This window comes from Eptatretus burgeri, chromosome 5 (assembly GCF_056783735.1).
Source record: "Eptatretus burgeri isolate ZD-2024b chromosome 5, Ebu_testis_v1, whole genome shotgun sequence".
Lineage (NCBI taxonomy): Eukaryota > Metazoa > Chordata > Myxini > Myxiniformes > Myxinidae > Eptatretus > Eptatretus burgeri.
Window position 1 is genome coordinate 62,940,625 of NC_140965.1, and position 20,723 is coordinate 62,961,347.

At 43.1% G+C, this 20,723-nt stretch overlaps 1 protein-coding gene across 3 annotated transcripts in view; it reads left to right on the forward strand.

Annotated features, from left to right (window-relative positions):
* The window catches only part of LOC147026549 (uncharacterized), a 135,592-nt gene that overhangs the window by 21,580 nt on the left and 93,289 nt on the right, over positions 1-20,723 (forward strand). For 2 of the 3 annotated variants that reach the window (XM_085882044.1, XM_085882042.1), the window contains exon 2: positions 17,393-17,470. The exons of the other annotated variant lie outside the window; for it this stretch is intronic. In XM_085882044.1, the coding sequence (XP_085738170.1) occupies positions 17,393-17,470 (78 nt within the window). The remainder of the gene's footprint in view (positions 1-17,392; positions 17,471-20,723) is intronic. 3 annotated transcript variants of the gene reach the window in all.

The following is a 20,723-nucleotide window of genomic DNA, read 5'->3' on the forward strand; positions in this document are numbered from 1 at the left end:
CCACAATAAGGTGGAATTATTTGAGGGTCAACTTGTATCAATTTTTCTGTGTTGCTGATTTATTCTAATGCTCAACCTCAATCTTTCTTGCTTGATTGTCATGTTTTGTACATTTTTATTTTGGTTCATCACAGAAAGATTGAACTTCAACATCAGGGCCTATTTACATATTACATCATACACGTGCAAATGAAGGAGAACAGGTAGGGTAACAAAAGATTGTAAATGGAGAATAGTTTCAGAATAAAAGGGGAGAGACAAGATAGGAAAGAAAATGGTTGTTGAGGTTGTTGAGAAAGAGTGGTGAGGAAAGGGGAAGAAGATACAAGTTAAAGAAAGGGTGTGGAATGGGGAAGGGGGTAGATATGAAATTGGTTAAAAGTGGGATGGGACAGTCAATAATTGTATCAATTTTGCAAGTTTTACAAGTACACCTGTACATAGACGGCTCCCTCATATAACTTTTAACCATAAAAAAATGAATTTGCTCATCAGGCAAACAGGCAGAATAATGTCCAAATACATTAACGATTGCTCCAAGATCCTTGATGGGGATATGAGGACGGTTTCTTACGAATGAAGATTACTTTCAGTGAGCCTGTTTTAAATTGTTTTTAAGTTTGACTTGAAGTTCAGGCTCTATTTTTGGTTTGAAGACATTTTTATCTTGCAAGTACTGTGTTGTTTTTGTATAAGCTTTTCCCATCACTTGAGGAATAAGCGATGGAGGCTCCGCCCACGCCTTCAGCCAAAAACACATGGGCAATGGAGGCGGTGGTGTGGAGAGGTGGAGGATTGATGTCAAAAAAAACTAACAAAAAGAAACTTCGCAGCGCACACATGTAATTCCCATTAGACAGTAGGACGGGACCCTGACTATAAACACATACTTATCGAAATAACTGAACTGCGGGGGCTGCTCTCTGTTTGTGTGCAAATGGCTTCCAGATTCGTAACAATATCATACTACATATCGTTTTTGACCCCATCTCTCAATGGTGAAGAAAAGCTTCAAAAATTCTAATGTCCGGATTGTATCTGGATCTTTACCGAAATCGAATCAATTTGTCCTTGTCACCTCCCCCCCCCCCCCCCCGTCCACCTTAGGTGGGTGGAGGTAATAATTTGGAGGTTGGGTTTGACATTCAAGGGAAAACTAAAATTAGCATTCAAAGTCAGATGTAATTTGATCGTCGTAAAAATTATACTCGATGGCAGACTGACCAGGTATCCTGTATTTTACAGTATTGTTTTGTTTTGTTTTGTTTTACCCAAATCTCCCGAATCCCATTTCATAACTTCCCAGGATGCCATTTGTCAATAAAACGTACAAAAGTACACTTCCCATAATAACATGCACATTCACAATGGTGCTTTTGACTGCACAATGGACAATGGGGCTTACGACAGACTGCTTGACCACTGCCTGAGTGTCCTGTATTTTTATTCTAAACCTGGTAACCCTGCTTGACACACATACATCTACATATACCTCCACATGTATATACACACATACCTCTCCATGTACATATATATACAGGGGGCTGCAAAAGTAGGTGTTCAGTCCTTACTGTATATCTACTTTTGCAGCCCCCTGTATGTGTGTGTGTGTGTGTGTGTGTGTGTGTGTGTGTGTGTGTGTGTGTGTGTGTGTGTGTGTGTGTGTGTGTGTGTGTGTGTGTGTGTGTGTGTGTGTGTGTGTGTGTGTGTGTGTGTGTGTGTGTGTGTGTGTGTGTGTGTGTGTGTGTGTGTGTGTGTGTATGTATGTATGTATGTATGTATGTATGTATGTATATATATATATATATATATATATATATATATATATATATATATATATATATATATATATATATATATATATATATATATATATATATATATATATATATATATATATATATATATATATACTACCGGTCAAGTTTTAGAACACCCCCATTTTTCCAGTTTTTACTGAAATTTAAGCAGTTCAAGTCCAGTGAATAACCTGAAATGTTACAAAGATAAGTGGTAAACTGCCAGAGGTTAAAAAAAAGTTTAGGTTACCAAAAACTGAAAAATGATGCAAATTTCAGAGTTATTAAAAAAAAGCCCTTTTCAGGGAACAAGTAATGGGTTAGCAACTGCAGCTGTTCTGCAGCAATGGAAGTAAATTAAGCCTTGAAAGTTGATGCAAACTTTCTACAGGTGTCCCAACTTTTGTTGATTAGTTACAAGCCCGAGCTGTCTGTATAAAAGCAGTGTTGAAACAGACTGTGTTGCTCCACCTTCTGAAGCATTATTTGGACAATATTGCACTGCAGGAAGTAGTATATTGTAATCATAATGGCATGAAAAAGACAATTAACAAAAGAAGACAGTCAGACCATTATAACCCTTAAAAGTGTAAGTCTTTCCTTTGGAGAAATTGCAAAGAAAGCCGAGGTGTCTGTGAGTTCAGTTTCCGACACCATCAAAAGGCACTTGGAAACTGGAAGAAACTCTTGACAGGAAGAGGTCTGGCAGATCCAAAGCCATAACACAATCAGAAGACAAGTTTCTGAGAGTCAACAGCTTGAGTGATCTGCTGTCCTGTGAGCTGCCTTTTCAAGAACAGCTTAACACTGGTTGAAATAAGGAAGTCTCAGTTTAAACTGTGAAGAGAAGACTTCGAGCTGCAGGTTTGACAGGTCGAGTGGCAGTAAGAAAGCCATTGCTAAGATGGCAAAATAAGAAAAAGAGGCTTGCCTGAGCCATGAAGCACCGCCAGTGGACTACTGAAAATTGGAAGAAGGTCTTATGGACCGATGAATCAAAATTTTAAATCTTCGGTTCATCATGCAGGGTTTTTGTACACCGTCGAGTTGGCGAAAGGATGGTTCCTCAGTGTGTGACACCAACTATCAAACATGGAGGAGGAAGCGTGATGATCTGGGGCTCTTGTGCTGGATCCAGAGTCGGCGACTTGCACAGAGTGACTGGCACCCTGAACCAAAAAGGCTACCACAGCATTTTGCAGCACCATGCAATACCCTCTGGTCTACTCCTAGTTGGTCAGGGGTCATCCTACAGCAAGATAACGACCCAAAACATACCTCCAGGCTATGTCAGAACTACCTTCGAAGAAAAGAACAAGACGGTAGGCTTCAAATCATGGAATGGCCAGCACAATCTCCAGACTTAAACCCGATCGAACTGGTTTGGGATGAACTGCACAGAAGGGTGAAAGCAAAGCAACCTACAAGTGCAACACATTTGTGGGAACTTCTGCAACATTGTTGGGTAGAACTTTCCGAACAATATTTGATTTCCATTGCAGAAAGAATTCCACGAGTCTATTCGGCTGCTATATCTGCAAAAGGTGGCTACTTTAATGAGTCAAAATTTTAGATTAAACTTGCAAAGTACCCGCCCATGGGTGGGTACAGTTATCTGTTGAATGGCGTTTGTCTCGTCTCGATCGGATGAAATTGAGAAATTGAAGTTACTCGGTGACCTTGACCCCTTGACCCCTTGACCCCGTGACCTTTGACCTTGAACTTGACTACCCCATGTCCGTTCTCATGTCCCAAGGATCACTCATGCCAAGTTTCATCTCATTCCATCCAACGGTTCGGCCGCCTATAAAGGACGAACAAACAAACAAACAAACAAACAAACAAACGCATACATACATACAAACATATTCTATTTTTTTAGTATAGTAGATTTTGTTCAACAAAACGATTCCATGATTTCTTTTTAATCTGCAATTGTTTATTTGTTCTATGCTTAAATTTCAGAAAAAAACTGGAAAATGGGGGTGTTCTCTATATATATACACACACACACACACACACACACACACACACACACACACACACACACACACACACACACACACACACACACACACACACACACACACACACACACACACACACACACACACACACACACACACACACACACACACACACACACACACACACACACACACACACACACACACACACACACACACACACACACACACAGATGTCTGTACTACAGAACTTCAATATGGATGCAAACAAACATGACATAATAGTGACCGAAGCTTTTCGTTCTGCACTCTTCAGGGTAAAAATCGCAGCAAGTGAAGAAGGAAGTGAAGGCGCATGCTTCCAGTATATATGGAAGTCTGAATAAGGTGGACACTGATTGGTTCAACCGTGATGACGTCACTGTTAATCTGAATTCCCATTGGTCGGCTCATCATCTTCACCTCATCAAGATATTTTCAATAGCTCACTGGAGTCAGGACAGGTACCGGAGGATTGGAGTGTCGCAAATGTAATACTCTTATTTCAGAAAGGATTCAGAGAAGAATTGGGAAACTATAGACCTGTTTGTTTGACTTCAGTTGTGGGGAAGGTTTTGGAGAAATTAATGAAGGACCAGATGAGGAACCATTTAAATAAATACAAACTAATTAAAGGTAGTCAGCATGGGTTTACCAAAGGTAGTTCCTGCCGAACAATTATTTTAGAGTTCTATGAAGCAGTGTCTAATTGGGTGGATGAGGGAAAGGCAATGGACATAGTATATCTCGACTTTAAGAAGACATTTGATAAGGTACCACATCGGAGGTTGTTAGCCAAAGTGAGTGCTTGTGGGGTGACTGGTCAGGTGGCTAATTGGATTGCAAACTGGTTTAGTGATGGGAAGCAAAGAGTGGCTGTGAGAGGGAGAATGTGTTGCTGGGAGGATGTAAGTAGTTGGGTACCTCAGAGATCAGTACTCAGACCATTACTATTCATTATTTAGATCAATGATTTGGATAATGGGGTAAAGAGTAAGCTTTCCAAATTTGCAGATGACACAAAACTTGGAGGTAAGGTGGACAACAGAGGGGGTGGTGATCAGATTCAGGACAGTATCGATACTTGCATAGATTGGGCAGAAGATTAGCAGATGGAATTTAACCTGATCAAGTGTAAGGTGTTGGGGATGGGAAAGAATAATGAAAATAGAGATTACATGATGCTCGGGGTAATTGTGGAACATGTCACACAGGAGAAGGATCTGAGGGTGGTAATAGATATTGGAAGAAAGCAGGCAGCACAATGTCAGGTCACAATAGGTAAAACAAATGGGGTTTTAGGTTGTATTTGGAGGGGGATCATTGATAAATTAAAAGAGGTGGTGTTAACATTGTACAGAAATTTAGTGAGGCCACATCTCGAATATTGTGTGCAGTTTTGATCACCACAACTCAGGAAGGACATAGATGCCACCGAGAGGGTTCAGCGCCGGGCTATTTGATTGATTCCGAACCGAGCTCGACTTGGTCATCGGGAGCGGCTGAAGGACACAGGGCTTTATAAACTAGAAAGGAGGCGGTTACGAGATGATATGATGGAGATGTTTAAGACAATGAAAGGTAGAGATAAAATAAGTGCAGATTAATTATTCAACAGAGTAGACGGTGATAGGACCAGGGGCCATAGCCTGAGAGTAAAGAAGAGGAGAGTTAAGACAGTGGTCAGGCAGGGGACGATAACTTGGAGTGTAGTTGATGCATGGAATGGCCTCCCTGGAAAGGTAGTGGCAGCAGAAACAGTAGATAAGTTTAAATTGGAATTAGATATGTACCTGGAAGTTTTGGAGATAGAGAGGTATCGGGAAGTTTACCTGACCTTTAGGAAGTTTGAGCATTGATGGGTGATTGTGTGCATGTGTACAGATGGAGTGCTGTTGGTGGGGGTGTTGTGTGCTTCATGATTTGTGTTTTTAACCAAGCCCATTCCACCTCCCCTGAGGGGAAGAAGTAGAAGAAAAAAAAACAAAAAAAAAAAACCACAAAAACTTAAAATAAATAGATTTAATTTTTTTTTATTCCTTTTCTTCTTTGGATGTTGTGTCGATAAATTAGTATGGTGTTCGCACAGGCATGATGGGCTGAATGGCCTCCACCTGTGTGTTATTTCCTAAAAAATAATGATATTTTGCCATTTTGAGACAGAGTGAAAAACGATATAGTACTGCACAGCATGATATTTCAAAAATGGATTGGGCCCAATATTGTTGCGGACCAGGTATCGGCTGCAAGCGCGACCGCTAGGTGGGGCGTTAGGGTCAACTCAACCGAACACCCTGAATCTAGATCGTACCTTTCGGAAAACTCCGACAGGTACGGGTCCTTCACCGGACCGTGAATCGTCAATAATTCCACCATGTGGTACAGGGTTATTTGCCAATCTTCAAAGTACCGAGAGAGCCTGGTGTTGGCTTAGTGGTTAGGGTGGCGGCTTGGGATCCCAGGGTCCTGAGTTCAAGCCCCGTTGGCTGCTGAATTAACACCAGGGGGTTGACTCAGCCTGTCATCCTTCCGAGGTCGGCGAAATGAGTGCCAGTGTACTGGTCCCGGTGTATGCCCTGGTTTGAATAGGTGTACCATATCCCTGTGTGTCATAAGAGGCGACCAGGGTTGGCGTCAGGAAGGGCATCCGGCCATAAAACATTGCCTCAAGAAAAAGCCAAACCCCTGCACAGCAGGGAAAAATGGCTGTAAAAACGGTCATTCTTCAAAGTACCGAGAGATCCACCAGGCGAGTTACCGAGTATTCACACCCTCGACGGCCCTCGTACGAGTCGAGCCGTTAGCATGCCCGACCCGTGCGCAACCCGAGCGGATGGTTGCTGAAGTTCCGTCGGACCAAATGTACATTTACAGCGGCAACAGCCTTTATAATTCACCAACACGCGCCATGCGAAGCCAATGGAAGAAACACAGCAGCAAACTGATACATTTAACAAATGTATTTATTTATAATTGGGGAAAGGGGTGAGCATGCAAGAAGCAGAGTTATCACGTCCAATGAGAGCACTTATACAATTCCTACTTACAGACGGGCACACACACACACACACACACACACACACACACACACACACACACACACACACACACACACACACACACACACACACGCACTCACACGAACCGGTGGCCACAGCCTTTATTGAGGCCTCCAGCTGAAAGGGAAAGGCGAGCTGAAGACCAGAGCCTGCTCTCAGACCTGTCCGCCTCGTGCGGGTACGTTGAGCTGGCGGGGTGGCGGGACTCGGACCTGTAGCAGCCCAGGCGTCCACACGACCGAGCTCCCGGCGAACGTCGGCCGGCAGGGCGAAGTCTGGCAAGACGAAAAACTGGCTTTTCAAAAGAAGAACCACCACCGGGGGGCTTTCGCGTGTGAGGCGAACGTGATCACCACTCGCGTCACAAGTTTCTCTCTCTTCGGAAAAATCAGGGCCGGAACTTTATCCTTCCCCCTCCCTCAGCCGAACATCGGTGTCGTGGTCGATGTCTTCCCTCATTGGCTGGTTTTGGCACGCAGAATGCGCTCGTCGCCCGGTCATTGGCCAAAACGGGTGCCAAGGCCGTTGATTGGACCTGGGGGCGTGATGGGGCGTCTCAACTCCCCGCCCCCCCGAAGAGGATTCGCTTTTCTTGGAGTCCGCCCTGTGCACTTTGACCGACTTACGGCCACCTCGTCCATGCCCCCCCCCCCCGGATTGGGCGAGAGAGACGTCAAGTTTTCGTGAAGTCCGCCCACGTACATGCTGACACACACGTAGGCCATGGCATCGGTGTGAGGAAGCGAGGTGAAGGTGAGGTTGATGCTGGTGTTGTTGTGGTTATGAGGGGTGTAAAAATGAATGAAAACCCTGAATATCAAAGTAACTCACAGCGCATGTACATTTATTCACCCATTAAACGAGGGACGGGGACCCCAACGAAACAACACGTACTTACCGTTATATCTGTTCTATAGGACTTGTATGTTGAGTGCTCATGACTTCCAGATTCGTAACAATATGTTCTTGTGGATCAGGCATTACATGGTGGAGGTATGCGCTCTACCGAGCACAATTCCAGTTGGATTTCGGTTTACGTTAAATGAGGTGACCCGAATGTAATTTGCATGGAGAATAGTATTACCAGAATATCATGGCATTACGTGAACGTGTTTGTTTTTGAAGAAATGGAGTGATCGGTTTCTAACATCTGTTTTCCACATGTGCTCATCATTGCTTGTTTTGTCGCAATTGTGTCATCGTGATGTGGTTTTCCTGCCAGATAAGCATATTTTGCTTCGCATTTTATCCAAAGAATCGGAAGCAATAACATACATTATGAGTCTCCTTTAAAAAGGAACACTTTGAGGTGAACTAACCAGTTGCCCATGCCCGCATGAGATTATATACGGGGTAGCGATTGAGATGGCAAAAATGCTCTTGCCGTCTTCTGTCATCGAGCCAGCAAGCTGGGAGAAACAATTCCCATTTATTTCACATCTGGTGGAATTTAAATGCTCTAATGGTGGCGAGGTGCTCCATTTGAAAATGTTTGTTCGATACATGTCGCTTTTTGATGCCTAGGATCCGTAATAATAATAATAATTTGAATTGGCGTCAGTCAGTTTTTTGTTTGTTTGTTTTTTTTGTATACCTTGTCGAGGCTCGTGTGAGAGCTAACACACAATGCACAGCAAGGGGGGCATGAGACAAGAGGGGCGGGATGGGAAGGACAAAACAGTGGGGAACAGAGACATTAGGAGATCTGTGGAAGGGAGAGGGATGGGGTGGGGAACATGGGGAATACAAGATGGACATTACAGGGACTTTCAGGAAGGAAAGCAGGGAATTTGAAGGAGGTGGGCTTGGGTGGATTAATGGGGGTAGAAAAGATCGAGGATTTGGATGGGGGATGATAAGAGGTGGTGTTGAACAGCTGTTTTGAAGGCCTGGAGGGAAGAATGGGATTGAATAGAGTGAGGGAGTTTATTCCAAAGGCGAGAAAAAAAGAGGAATGAAAGAGTGAAGGTGAGCAGTGATTCGTGATTTTGGTAGTTTTACCAGAAGGGGGTTGTTGGCAGACCTTCAGCGGCCTGGGGAAATGTGGTGGGGACAAATCGCAGAGAGAGCAGTGGGGGCGAGGCAGGAGAGAAGACGGTTGAAGACAGAAAGACCACCGACCAGCCTGCGGTGAAAGAGTGAGAGGCCCAAAGACTCAGCCTCATTGCGGGAGATGCCAATGATCCGAAATGCCTTGGTTTCTGCAGCGTGAAGCTGAGAAAGGTGGGAGGCAGGAGCATAAGCCCAGAGGGGAGAGCAGTACTCCATCAGGCTGCGGACGAAAGCTTTGTAAGTGGTCAGGAGCTCAGGTGGGCCGAGGAAAGACTTTGCACAACAGAGGATTCCCAGTCGGCGACTGGCTTTGGAGCCGAGGTTTGAAATGTGGCTTTTCCAGGAAAGATCATGGCAGATAGTGAGACCCAGAAGCTTGAAAGAAAGGACTTCTTCCAGAGGATTGTTGAGAAAGTGGATGAGGGGGAGGGGGTTCTAAACTGTCCTTTCGGAGAGACGTAGTGAGAGTGTGAGATTTGTCCGGATTGAAAGACATATTCCACGTGTTGGACCAGTTTGTGATTTTATCCAGATCTGCAGTGAGCGAAGAAGCTGCTGCTTGCCGGTCTGAGGGATGACCGATGGTACGGCAGAGGGTGGAGTCATCAGCAAAGAGATATAGAGGATTTTCCAGAGAGTTGGAGAGATCATTGATGAAAACCAGATGAAGAACAGGGCCCAGAACGCTACGTTGAGGAACTCCAGCCTGGACAGGAAGAGGGGATGAGAGAACTCTATTTCGGGCCACACATTGGCTGCAACAGGAGAGGAAGTCTGTGAGCCATGAGTGGAGATGGCCTTGGATAGCATAGGAAGAGTTTGGTGAGTAGGGCAGGGTGCCAGACCGTGTCGAAAGCACGTTGTATATCCAGGGATACGGCTCGGATTTCCTGTCTGGCATTGAGGACCTCCATCCATTGATGGGAGAGCAGAAGCAACATATCCACGGTATAGTGACCTGGTCTGAAACCAAATTGATGATTGGAAATCAACCCATTGGAGAAGAGGAAGGATTTCATGTCTGAAGCGATGATGGATTCCATAATCTTGCTGATGATTGGGAGAAGGCTGATTGGTCTGTAGTTGCAGGGATCTGTCTTTGCACCTTTTTTATGCAGGGCAGTAATGTTTGCTGATTTCCAAGCAGATGGCAGATGACCTTGAGTAAATAAGAGCATGAATAGAACAGAGAGAGGGTGAGCAAGTGCAGAAGAGCAGGTTTTTCGGACACGTGGGCTGATGCCGTCTGGACCGGTTGCAGAATCTGACTCGAGGTTTGAAAGCAAGCTCTCCACCTTGTCAGGAGAAAATGACACAGAGTCCAGGGACAGTTGGGTACGACTGGGTGAGGTGGGTAGAGAAAGCAATGGGTTTTGGACACAAGATTTAGCTGCAAACACCAAGTTTAGACATTCAGCTATTCACGTGCGGTATCAGTAGTGCGGCCATTTGAGGTAAGGAAGGGGATGGAGGGGGAACATACACCAGAAACAGATTTGATTCGACGCCACCAGGATTTTGAGGAGGGAGAGAGGTTTGAGAGTTCAGACTTGAGCTGAGAAAGATGTTTTCTGGCTCTCCTGAGGGTAGATACACACTTGTTCCGAGCTTTATGGAAGGAACTGAGATTACCCTCAGTTGGGTTTGCTTTTCACGAGGCAAAGGCAAGTTGTTTCAGGACAACTGGCTCGCCACAAGCTTCAGTGAACCAAGGGCGGGAGGAAGGGTCGGACAACTGAAGACGAGAGGGGATAAATCTGTGTATGAGGGAGAGCAAGTTTCTTTGAAAGAATTCCCAGGCTGAGTTGATGTTGGAGAAAGTGGCGATAGGAGACAAGTCTATACGTTTGATGGCTGCTTGTTGACTCTGCCAGTCGGCTTGAGTGAAATGCCAGACTCGACGGTGGTGAGGTGGTTCTCTGATAATAGCCAGAGAGATGCCCACTTTCACAAGGACGTGGTCAGAAGAACCGATTGGAGCGGAGGAAGAGCAGCAGATATTGTCAGGGATTTTTGTCAAAATCAGATCCAGAAGAGATGGAGTACCATTGGTTGAGATCTGGGTCGGGAAGTTGACCGATTGAGTCAGTCCCAATGAGTCGCAGAAAGCTTTTGCTGAAGTGCCATGACAGGTGAGAGAGGTACCCACACCTAGCCAACTGGCGTGATGACAAATGAAGTTTCCACATATGAGGAAGAGAGAGTTTGGATGAGAAGATAGAAGTTGGTCCATGTTTTCGGATCGTGAGGTGTAGATGGGGTCATCACTGTTTGGTCGATGGTACATTACACATATAAACATGAGGTGGGAGTGGAGGGGAAGCCGTAGCCAGAGGTATTCCTGGGGGTGTGAGGGAGTGAGGGCAGTGCATGGAGAGTGGGGACTTAATTTCAGGGAATTTCACTGAAATATCGAAATATTTTTACTTGTTGATATTTACTTTTTATTTTATTATTCGCTATTATTTTGGAGAAATTTATGTCTGACTATTTCTCAAAATGAGACGTGTAATATATTTGCATAGATTGTGTTCCACAATCGTGTGAGTCATTGCGATAGACGTTGTTCAACTATGAATGGGCATGCCTGTTTGTTTTCTTTAAATAAATTATTTTTAAAAAACTCTGCTTCACACTTCCTTCAGCTCTCTGCTTTTGGCTTAAAACCTTTTCTTTTTAACCTGAGTTGACAAAGTTAGCCCTTTATTTGATGATGCAATTTACGTCATCTTGGTAATGTTCCTAAATTTAACCCCTGCCGCTACCCTTTCCCCTCTTGTCCTTTGTAAATTGTTTTGTCCATAATGGGTTGTTACAAAAAGATAATTTGATCTCAAAATAGTAATATGACGTGGATTCGGCCTTGTCTCTCTTATGGTACACTGCTACGTATGTAGAATTGTGTGATCCATTAATCCGCAGCCATTGTACGCGGTAACCACGTTTTACAGTGTTCTGTTTATTTTGACCTACCATCCCTTTGTAATCTCACGTGCCTTATCCATTGATTCATTTTTAAAAAAAAAATACTTTTTTTGACTTTCTTTCTTTCATTTCATTAGAAGTTGAGAGATGGTTTAGGAGTATAGGTTGTGAGATTATTTTGCTGTATCAGTGTTGCAGCACTGCGAGCAGTTTGAAGAAGTGATGTAAACCACTGGTGGAGGGGTGGGAGGATTGTCAGATTAAAGGTGGAAAGGTTGGGGGGGGGCATGGGGGGAGTGGTCACCAAGGTCTTTTCATTGACAGTTATTGTGAACTTGGTCATGTTTTGGATGATGTTTTCTGGAGAAAAAAAGAAAAATCACAAACCATTTTGAAAGCACAACATGGATCTCTTTGTAGGAATGGAGAGAATCATTTTCCGGTTTGTGGAGTAGTCTGGCACTGGTGAGTGAAATTGGAAATGTGCACAAATTAAGTACTGTTTGGGAAGTGAGGTAAGCTTGAGCCCTATTTCATTCAGTAATATGAAATGTTCATTCTTGATTTGATCATATTTTTCTGTTTTGATGTATGGGGTGGGGTTTTTGTTTGTTTGTTACCTATGCTGCCGAAGGTGGACTGAAGTTATGTTTTCACCACCATCCATCTGTCTGTTACTTGGCAAAAAAATATTTTCGCCAAGTATGTTGATCTCTCACGTTTGTCTGTCTGTCTGTCTCTGTCTGTTTGTCACATGATTTTTGGCCACAGTTTTTAAGCAATCGTTCTGAAATTTGTGTGTAGGTGACCGGCCAAGGACAGCAACGCTTAATTTTGGTGAAGATTCGAATCCGGATCCAGATCTGAGAATTTTTAAGCCCTTCTTCACCATTGAGAGATAGGGCCAAAAATTATATATAGCACAATATCTCAAAAGGTGATAGATAGACTTGGACGAAACTTGGTGGACAGATTGAAAATGCCACTGGGAAGAACGGATTCAATTTTGGTGAAGATCCGAATCCAGAACTGGATACGAGAATTGTTTAATTTTTACCTGATTCTTCAATGTTCAGAGATGGGGCTGAAAACAATATTGCATGATATCTCAAAAGGTGATGGATGGATTCTGCAAAAATTTGGAGGACAGGATGGGTGTGTGACAAAAACAAATTGATTCGCTTTTGGTGAATACTGTTACCAAAAGAAATGAAATGAGAATTTTTAAAGTGATTCTTCACCATTGAGAGGTGGGGCCAAAAACTATGTATAGCACGATATCTCAAAAAGTTTTGGATGAGTTTTGACAAAACGAGGTGGTTGAGTTAGTTAGGTGACAAGAACAAGCCTATTGGATTTTGGTTGAGGTTCTGATTCAGATCCAACCTATCAGTGGGATAGAAAATGTAAACTGTTCAGCCTGGTGGAGGTATGCGATCTACCGAGTGCTGTTTCCGTTTTGCCAACTGTCACTCTATGGTGATTCTTCATTTGTTTGTCTGTGAGTGGGATATTGCAAAAAGTTGTGGCTGGATTTGGGTGAAAGTTGGTGGAAAGGGTGGGTGTGTGACAAGACCACTCTAATTAGATCTTGGTTAAGGTACAGTTGCAGATCCCACCTCAGTGGAATACAAAATGTAAACTGTTCAGCCTTGTGGTGGTATGCACTCTTCCGAGTGCCGTTCTAGTTAGGGTACCCAGTCTAATGGACTGGGTAACCTATTGTTTTTCTTCTGTTTATTTCTGATTTTTCTTCTGCCGGCAATTTGCGGGCTGTTTCGCTTTAAAAATCATTTTCTCAGGAATGGTAAGTCTGATTGACACGAAATTTTCACCGTAGTATGTATCTTTTTTGATAGCATACTTAGTTTATAATTGTGATGTCATAGGTCACGTGGTACGGGCGCCATCTTGAAAAAAACCGATAAACCTTGGACCTCTGTATCTCTGAAACTGTGCAATGGAAAAATATTTCGCTTCATACATTGTAATGACCTCACAATGGGGAAGAGGGGTGATTTTTCGTGACGTCATCAGTGAAGCGGTATCCCGGTGAAAATTCGTCAAGTACAACGCTGCATATGAAAAATCTGAAATTTCTTGAGCATCATCTCCACAACAATTCACCATAGAAAAAAAAATATTGTGACGTCATAGGTGACTTGGTTCGGCAGTCATCTTGTTTTGATTTTTTTTTTTAATCTTCTCCAGAACGGTTGGACAGATCGATGCCAAACTTTACACACACATTCCCCATGACGTCCTTTTTCAAGTTTGTTAATTTCTAATTGATAGGTCACATGGTTTGGCAGCCATGTTGGATTCAAGAATTATATTAAATAATGTTTTCTCTGGAACCACATAACCTATCTAAGCGAAACTTGGCTGCCATAATGTACCCCCATGCCTGCATATACATTAAAAATTATGACAACACATGTCACATGGTTTGGCGGCCGTCTTCGATAGAAAAACGCACCTTGTCCGATTAACACGAAACTTCACAAACGTGTTCCACTACACGATTGGAAGCAGAATATAAATTTATGATGTCATAGATCACGTGATTTGTCGGCCATCTTGGATTGAAGATTAATAAATTTTAAAAATCTTCTCCAGAACGGCTGGACAGATCGAGGCAAAAATTCACACACACTTTCCCCAAGACATCCTTTCACAAGTTTGTTAATTTCTAATTGATAGGTCACATGGTTTGGCGGCCATATTTAATTTACCCTAAAACTGTCAAACATCTTCTCCAGAACGGCGAGACAGATCAAGGGGAAACTTCACAAACATATTGCACACGAGCAGTGAATACAAGTTTGTTAATTTCTAATTGATAGGTCACATGGTTTGGTAGTCATGTTGGATTGAAGGATAAATATTAATTAATGTTTACTCTGGAACCGCTGCTTCTATATATGCGAAACTTCACAATTATAATTTAGCCAACATGTGAAACGTGGATTAAGAATTTCATCCCGATCAGCCACGCGGTTTGGCAGCCAGAATTATTAAATTATTTGAATCTGAGAACGTTTAGTTTTTTTTTTCCCAGAAGGCTCACTTGGCTGCACCTGAATGCGTTTGAGGGTACAGGAATAGCAATTCAATTGATACCGACAATGTCCCTAGGAAAATGGGCTAACTGCATACGTAAGAACTAGATTGAACACTTTGTGCTACCCGGTTCGTAACTCTTCTGTCCCACGCTGTCCCAAAGCAAGGCTGCATTTGTATCGCTATTAAAGAATGTTTTCTCTGCAACGACTTATCCTATCGAAGGGAAACTTTGCGACTATCATATAAGTCTCACGTTGTATCAAAGGCGGACGTCTGGGTACCCGGTCATCACTGCCAGCATTTATAAAGTGGCAGTTATAGTTTTGTTTGTTTTTCAAATTTGTGCAATGTATGAGGCTGTCAAACTTTGCAGCAAGTCTTTCCAACTTGAGGGCAACTTGTGTTTCGTTCCATGTGTTTATCACTTTGTTGTTAATGGTGAAATTCAGTGTAAAATTGAAATTCCTAATGTGGCCTGTTGGAACTTTGGCAGCTCTATGACGAGCCCTGATATTTCTGGCCGTGGCAAATCATCATTATCCCGGTATGTCGGGCGGTCAAAAGAGGTTTGCCATGCAAAAACTGAACTTTGCCTTGCATCTATCTCGCCAAGCTTGCGTCAGCCCTTGAGATGACCTCATTGTGCATTGTAGTGTTTGGATGTTCTCAGTAAAAAAATTAATTGCACGAGACCATTATGAATTGTGAGGCATCACAAAACTTGTAAATGGGATGATTTTCCTCAACAAAGCTTCCCTCAAAATTAGAGAGCTGTTCGAGAACTTTGAGGTGTCAGTGTAATTGTTTGGTTCAGTGCACTTCATGGTGATCTCAGCATATGGGAACTCAAGGCCAATTGCATCTTGTTTATTTCAGCACAACTTGTTAGTGGCGACAACCTTAGAAGGACAACATTGAGGTAATGTTTCATGATCAGCTGCACAACGTCAACTGGTGGGCAGCACAATAGATTGATGGTCCAAAAACCAGAACTGGGTGTCTGTAAATTGTATTGAAGACATTTTTTGTCTTTTTGTCTCCCTTACCTCCTCCCCCCTGCCTTTGGTGGGTGGGTGGAGTGGTTGGGGGGGGGGAAGGCATTGCATATTGAGACCAAACCAGACAAACACCTTTGTATTCAGGAAAACAGGTTCATGGATTGTGCATCCGTCATTCATCATTATTTGTCACACACGCTCATTGTTTCTTCATTGAAACTTTCCAGAGAGCGATGACATCAATGAACTAGAAGGGCACTCGGAAGAGCGCATACCTCTGCCACGTAATGCCTGATCCACAAGAACATATTGGCCCCAATACATTTTTGAAGTACCATGCAATATATCGTTTTTGGCCTTATCTCAATGGTGAAGAATCACTTTAAAAATTAAATAATTATCGTTTCCACATCCGGATTCGGATCTTCACCAAAGTCAAATCAATTCGTCCTTGCAACACACCCAACTTTTCCACCAAGTTTGGTCCGAATCCGTCCACAACTTTTTGAGATATCGTGCTATGTGTCGTTTTTAGCCCGATCTCAAATCACTTAAATTCTCATAGCCGGTTCCGGATCTTCAGCAAAATCTAATCAGTTCGTCCTTTTCACACACCGAACTTCTCCACAAAATTTTATCCGGATCCATCCACAATTTTTTGAGATATCCTGTACACAAACAGACAGAAGGGGGTGAAAACATAACCTCCTTCACCTTCGGTGGCGGAGCTAACTAGCAATGAGAGTGATACACTTGTTTGCTAATGGGTCTTCTGTTGTAGAATATTTTGTTTTGTTCAATTAAAACATACAGTCGATTATACAAGGCATTTGTCTTCACTGATTTGTTTGCCTTGATACCATTATTTTTTCCTGGTTACATCTTTATCTCTCCAACCTTATGAAGAAGAAGATTTTAGTAGACTACATCCACAAAGTGATACCTCCCATTCATCAGATAATAAAATCTATATACCTGGATTTGACGTTTTTGTTCCAACAGGTATGAGCGGTCAAAAAAATAGTATTTTATGACTTTAATCTTGATTTCATAATCCTTGTACCTTTGTTTTTCACCAATGATTGTCGATTCTCATTTGATCATGTTCCACAGAATGATGTTTTGTTTCTCTTAATTTCTTTTTGATGAAGTTTGGCAGAATGCAGTGCTTGCCCATGGAATTATTCTCTTTCATTCCATAGTTTGCACCCTTTAACGAAGTGCACACCAGTAGTATTCGTCATTGACTAATTTGATATTGTGTAATTAGAAAACGAGGCATTTTTGCATCGCTCTAATGAAACGCATAATTATGCAGATCCCTGAAGTTGTATCATCTGTCATACGTGATGCATTCATTTGCTTCTTCTCCCATCTCTGCCTTTGCCTTGGTTATCTGATCTTTTTATTTTCCCTTCTTGCTCTCTCCTCCTTTACCCTCTGACCCTTCAACCCTAAACGCCTGGTCCTGCCATTTGAACCTTCAGGAACCCTTCCACTTTATTCTATCAAGCTCTATCAACAAACCTTTCCCCAGACAAGACGATGGCTGGCCAGTATGATGGGTATGACTCGATGGCCCAAAGGGTCGCACTCTCTCACCTAGCTCAAGTGATCATCTTTGTGTCTCATTGACAATCCAAAAGTCGACCTCTCTCTCTCTCTGTCACCATTAATGAGTCTTTTGAGTCTTTTGATGTTATGAAGTATTTTGATTTATTTAATTTCATTTTTTCCATCTTGATGTTGAGCTAAATAGCTTTGTAACCAGTTGATTTTGCATCTTCATGAGATCCCCACTGCATATCATCTCAACTCTTCCAACCTTGATAACTTTTGAAAAGAAAAAAAAAACTATTATCCAGCATTTACTCGTATGCCAAAATTTATTGATTTTAAGTAAAAGTAAACATTGCAAGATCAAAAAAAGCAAAAGAAGACCAGGGGGACTGAACTTATTTTTGACAAAAGGGAAGGCCTGAAGGAAGAATATTGCATTTCATGGAAATGAAAGCTATACTGTATTGTATTCGTACATCCTTCGAAGTTTCAAGATTCCTGGGAATGAAAGCGAACATTATCCAAGGATTATACACTCCGGCATCAAGAATCAAAGTGAAGCAATGGCAAATGAAAAAGAGGTCCGCCGCTGTGTCCGTAAACAACATTGCCATGCTTTGAGAGGACGCATTGGTATTGGAGTTGCGTCAACTGCCTCAGCAGCCTAAGTGCTGCTGTTGTGCTGAGTCATGATTTACAACCATTAATGGCTATATAATACTATCCAGGGATTGAGAAACTATTCATAAAGACAACACACAAGTTGTGGTTCACTGAAATTTTATTTATTTATTTTTTTTAAATACAAGGGGCCGGAGCTATTTATCTTCAAGAGTTGTCTCACAATCTAACAGCCGTACAGTATTTTTGAATGCAAACTTGCAGGTGGTATAGGGGTGTAAAATAAATCGAAGATGTTGGAATGGAAAGGATTGGGAGGACAGAGTCATGGGAGGGAAAGAGTTTGTATGTTACATGTGTGGGAGGATCAAGCTGTTGTCATTTAGTGAATGAAATATGTATGAACACCTTGAAAGTGGATGATCGAACACTTGAGGATGTAGGAAGCTTTTGAGCTTCATTGCATGTTGTGGGGATTGGGGTTTAATGTGTGTACAATAATTTTACATGGACATTTAGTTTAAGATTAAAAAACATAAAGACCGTGACACAAATGCAAATATAAAAACAAAAGCATTTGGCTGCAGAAGTAGTCCCACCCATTTCTGAAAGATAAAACCGTCATTCCTTAACATAGCGGGACAGGTGGGGCATGAGGGAATGGGGAGAGGGAGGGAGACTGGTGGGATAGAGGGAGGGAGACTGGTGGGATAGAGGGAGGGAGAGTGGTGGGATAGAGGGAGGGAGAGTGGTGGGATAGAGGGAGGGAGAGTGGTGGGATAGAGGGAGGGAGAGTGGTGGGATAGAGGGAGGGAGAGTGGTGGGATAGAGGGAGGGAGAGCGGTGGGATAGAGGGAGGGAGAGCGGTGGGATAGAGGGGGGAGAGTGGTGGGATAGAGGGGGGAGAGTGGTGGGATTGAGGGGGAGAGTGGTGGGATTGAGGGGAGAGAGTGGTGGGATTGAGGGAGAGAGTGGTGGGATTGAGGGAGAGAGTGGTGGGATTGAGGGAGAGAGTGGTGGGATTGAGGGAGAGAGTGGTGGGATTGAGGGAGAGAGTGGTGGGATTGAGGGAGAGAGTGGTGGGATTGAGGGAGAGAGTGGGGGGATTGAGGGAGAGAGTGGGGGGATTGAGGGAGAGGGTGGTGGGATTGAGGGAGAGAGTGGTGGGATTGAGGGAGAGAGTGGTGGGATTGAGGGAGAGAGTGGTGGGATTGAGGGAGAGAGTGGTGGGATTGAGGGAGAGAGTGGTGGGAGTGAGGGAGAAAGTGGTGGGATTGAGGGAGAGAGTGGTGAAATTGAGAGAGAGAGGGAGAGAGAGAGAGAGAGAGAGAGAGAGAGAGAGAGAGAGAGAGAGAGAGAGAGAGAGAGAGAGAGAGAGAGAGAGAGAGAGAGAGAGAGAGAGAGAGAGAGAGAGAGAGAGAGAGAGAGAGAGAGAAGAAGAAGAAGAAGAAGAAGAAGAAGAAGAAGAAGAAGAAGAAGGAGGAGAAGGAGAAGAAGGAGAAGAAGAAGAAAAGAGATGGGTGAGAGAGAGTGATATATTGGGGGGGAGGGGCAGGAGTGAGGAGGGAGAGGCGGGGAATTCAGGCAGACGTGACGTCCATTTTAACGTCCATCCGAGAGATGAAACACACATTGATGAATCGTCCTGCCTGTAAAACACTGGGATAACAGTTTATAGCTGCGTCAACATTCGAACCCAGACTACATAGCTTCAAGCGAGCATGTGTTTCTCTCGACTATCCTGCCTTGATGTGGCCATTCCTTGCGTTGTTACAACTGAAAACATTTTTTACTCATCGTAATCATCTAATTTATTTAGCCTTCCTCACACCGGAGATGTCCCCATGGAGAACAGCGCCATTGTCTCACCATGGAAGCTTGTAGAGATCGAAGCTTGAAGAGTGTTCTAAGCAAGCACTCCAACAAAATGGTTGAATAATTTTTTTAAAACGAAATGTTTCATTTTTATAATATGTATCTTTATATGTCAAAGTGGTGGGTCGTATAATGAAAGAAGATAGTATATAAAAGGGAAACGTCAAAATAAATTGCACATTTTCAGTGAGCAAGCCACCGCCTGAGGGACCATTCGCCAACACGGAGCCATACGCAGGTAAGTAGGGCCTGAACTTTTTTCAAGTTGATCGATATTTTCAGTGACAGTACGAATACTTTTGCTGTGTATGCCCATGACTTGGAAACGAACAACCTAATAGCTTGTATAGTTTTCGTGAAGTGGCTTCAGCACTCAAGAAAGCACTCCAACGAAACGATAGAAGGGAACGGCAGGCATGACAAGTGATCAGCGATCGGTCATATAAGCACCATGTGCCTGGAGACGCCTGGAGTGTCAAGTAATGTCTGAATTGGGAAAATGAACACTTTTTTTTTCATCTTGTTTTTTTTTTTTAGCAGTCAGGACGACTGTTGAAGTCGGTTATGAAGTTTAATTTCTTGAAATTCGGTTCAGATTAAGAGATTCTAGAGGTTATGACATGTGCGGAAATGAAATATAGTTGCAAATGCTGGTGTCGCCGGGTGTTTGTAAGCATTGCAATGTATCCAACGAGTCATAGGTATGATGATGAGCAATTCGATAATATGTGAAAGAAAAATGATGAGATGATGAGGCATTTG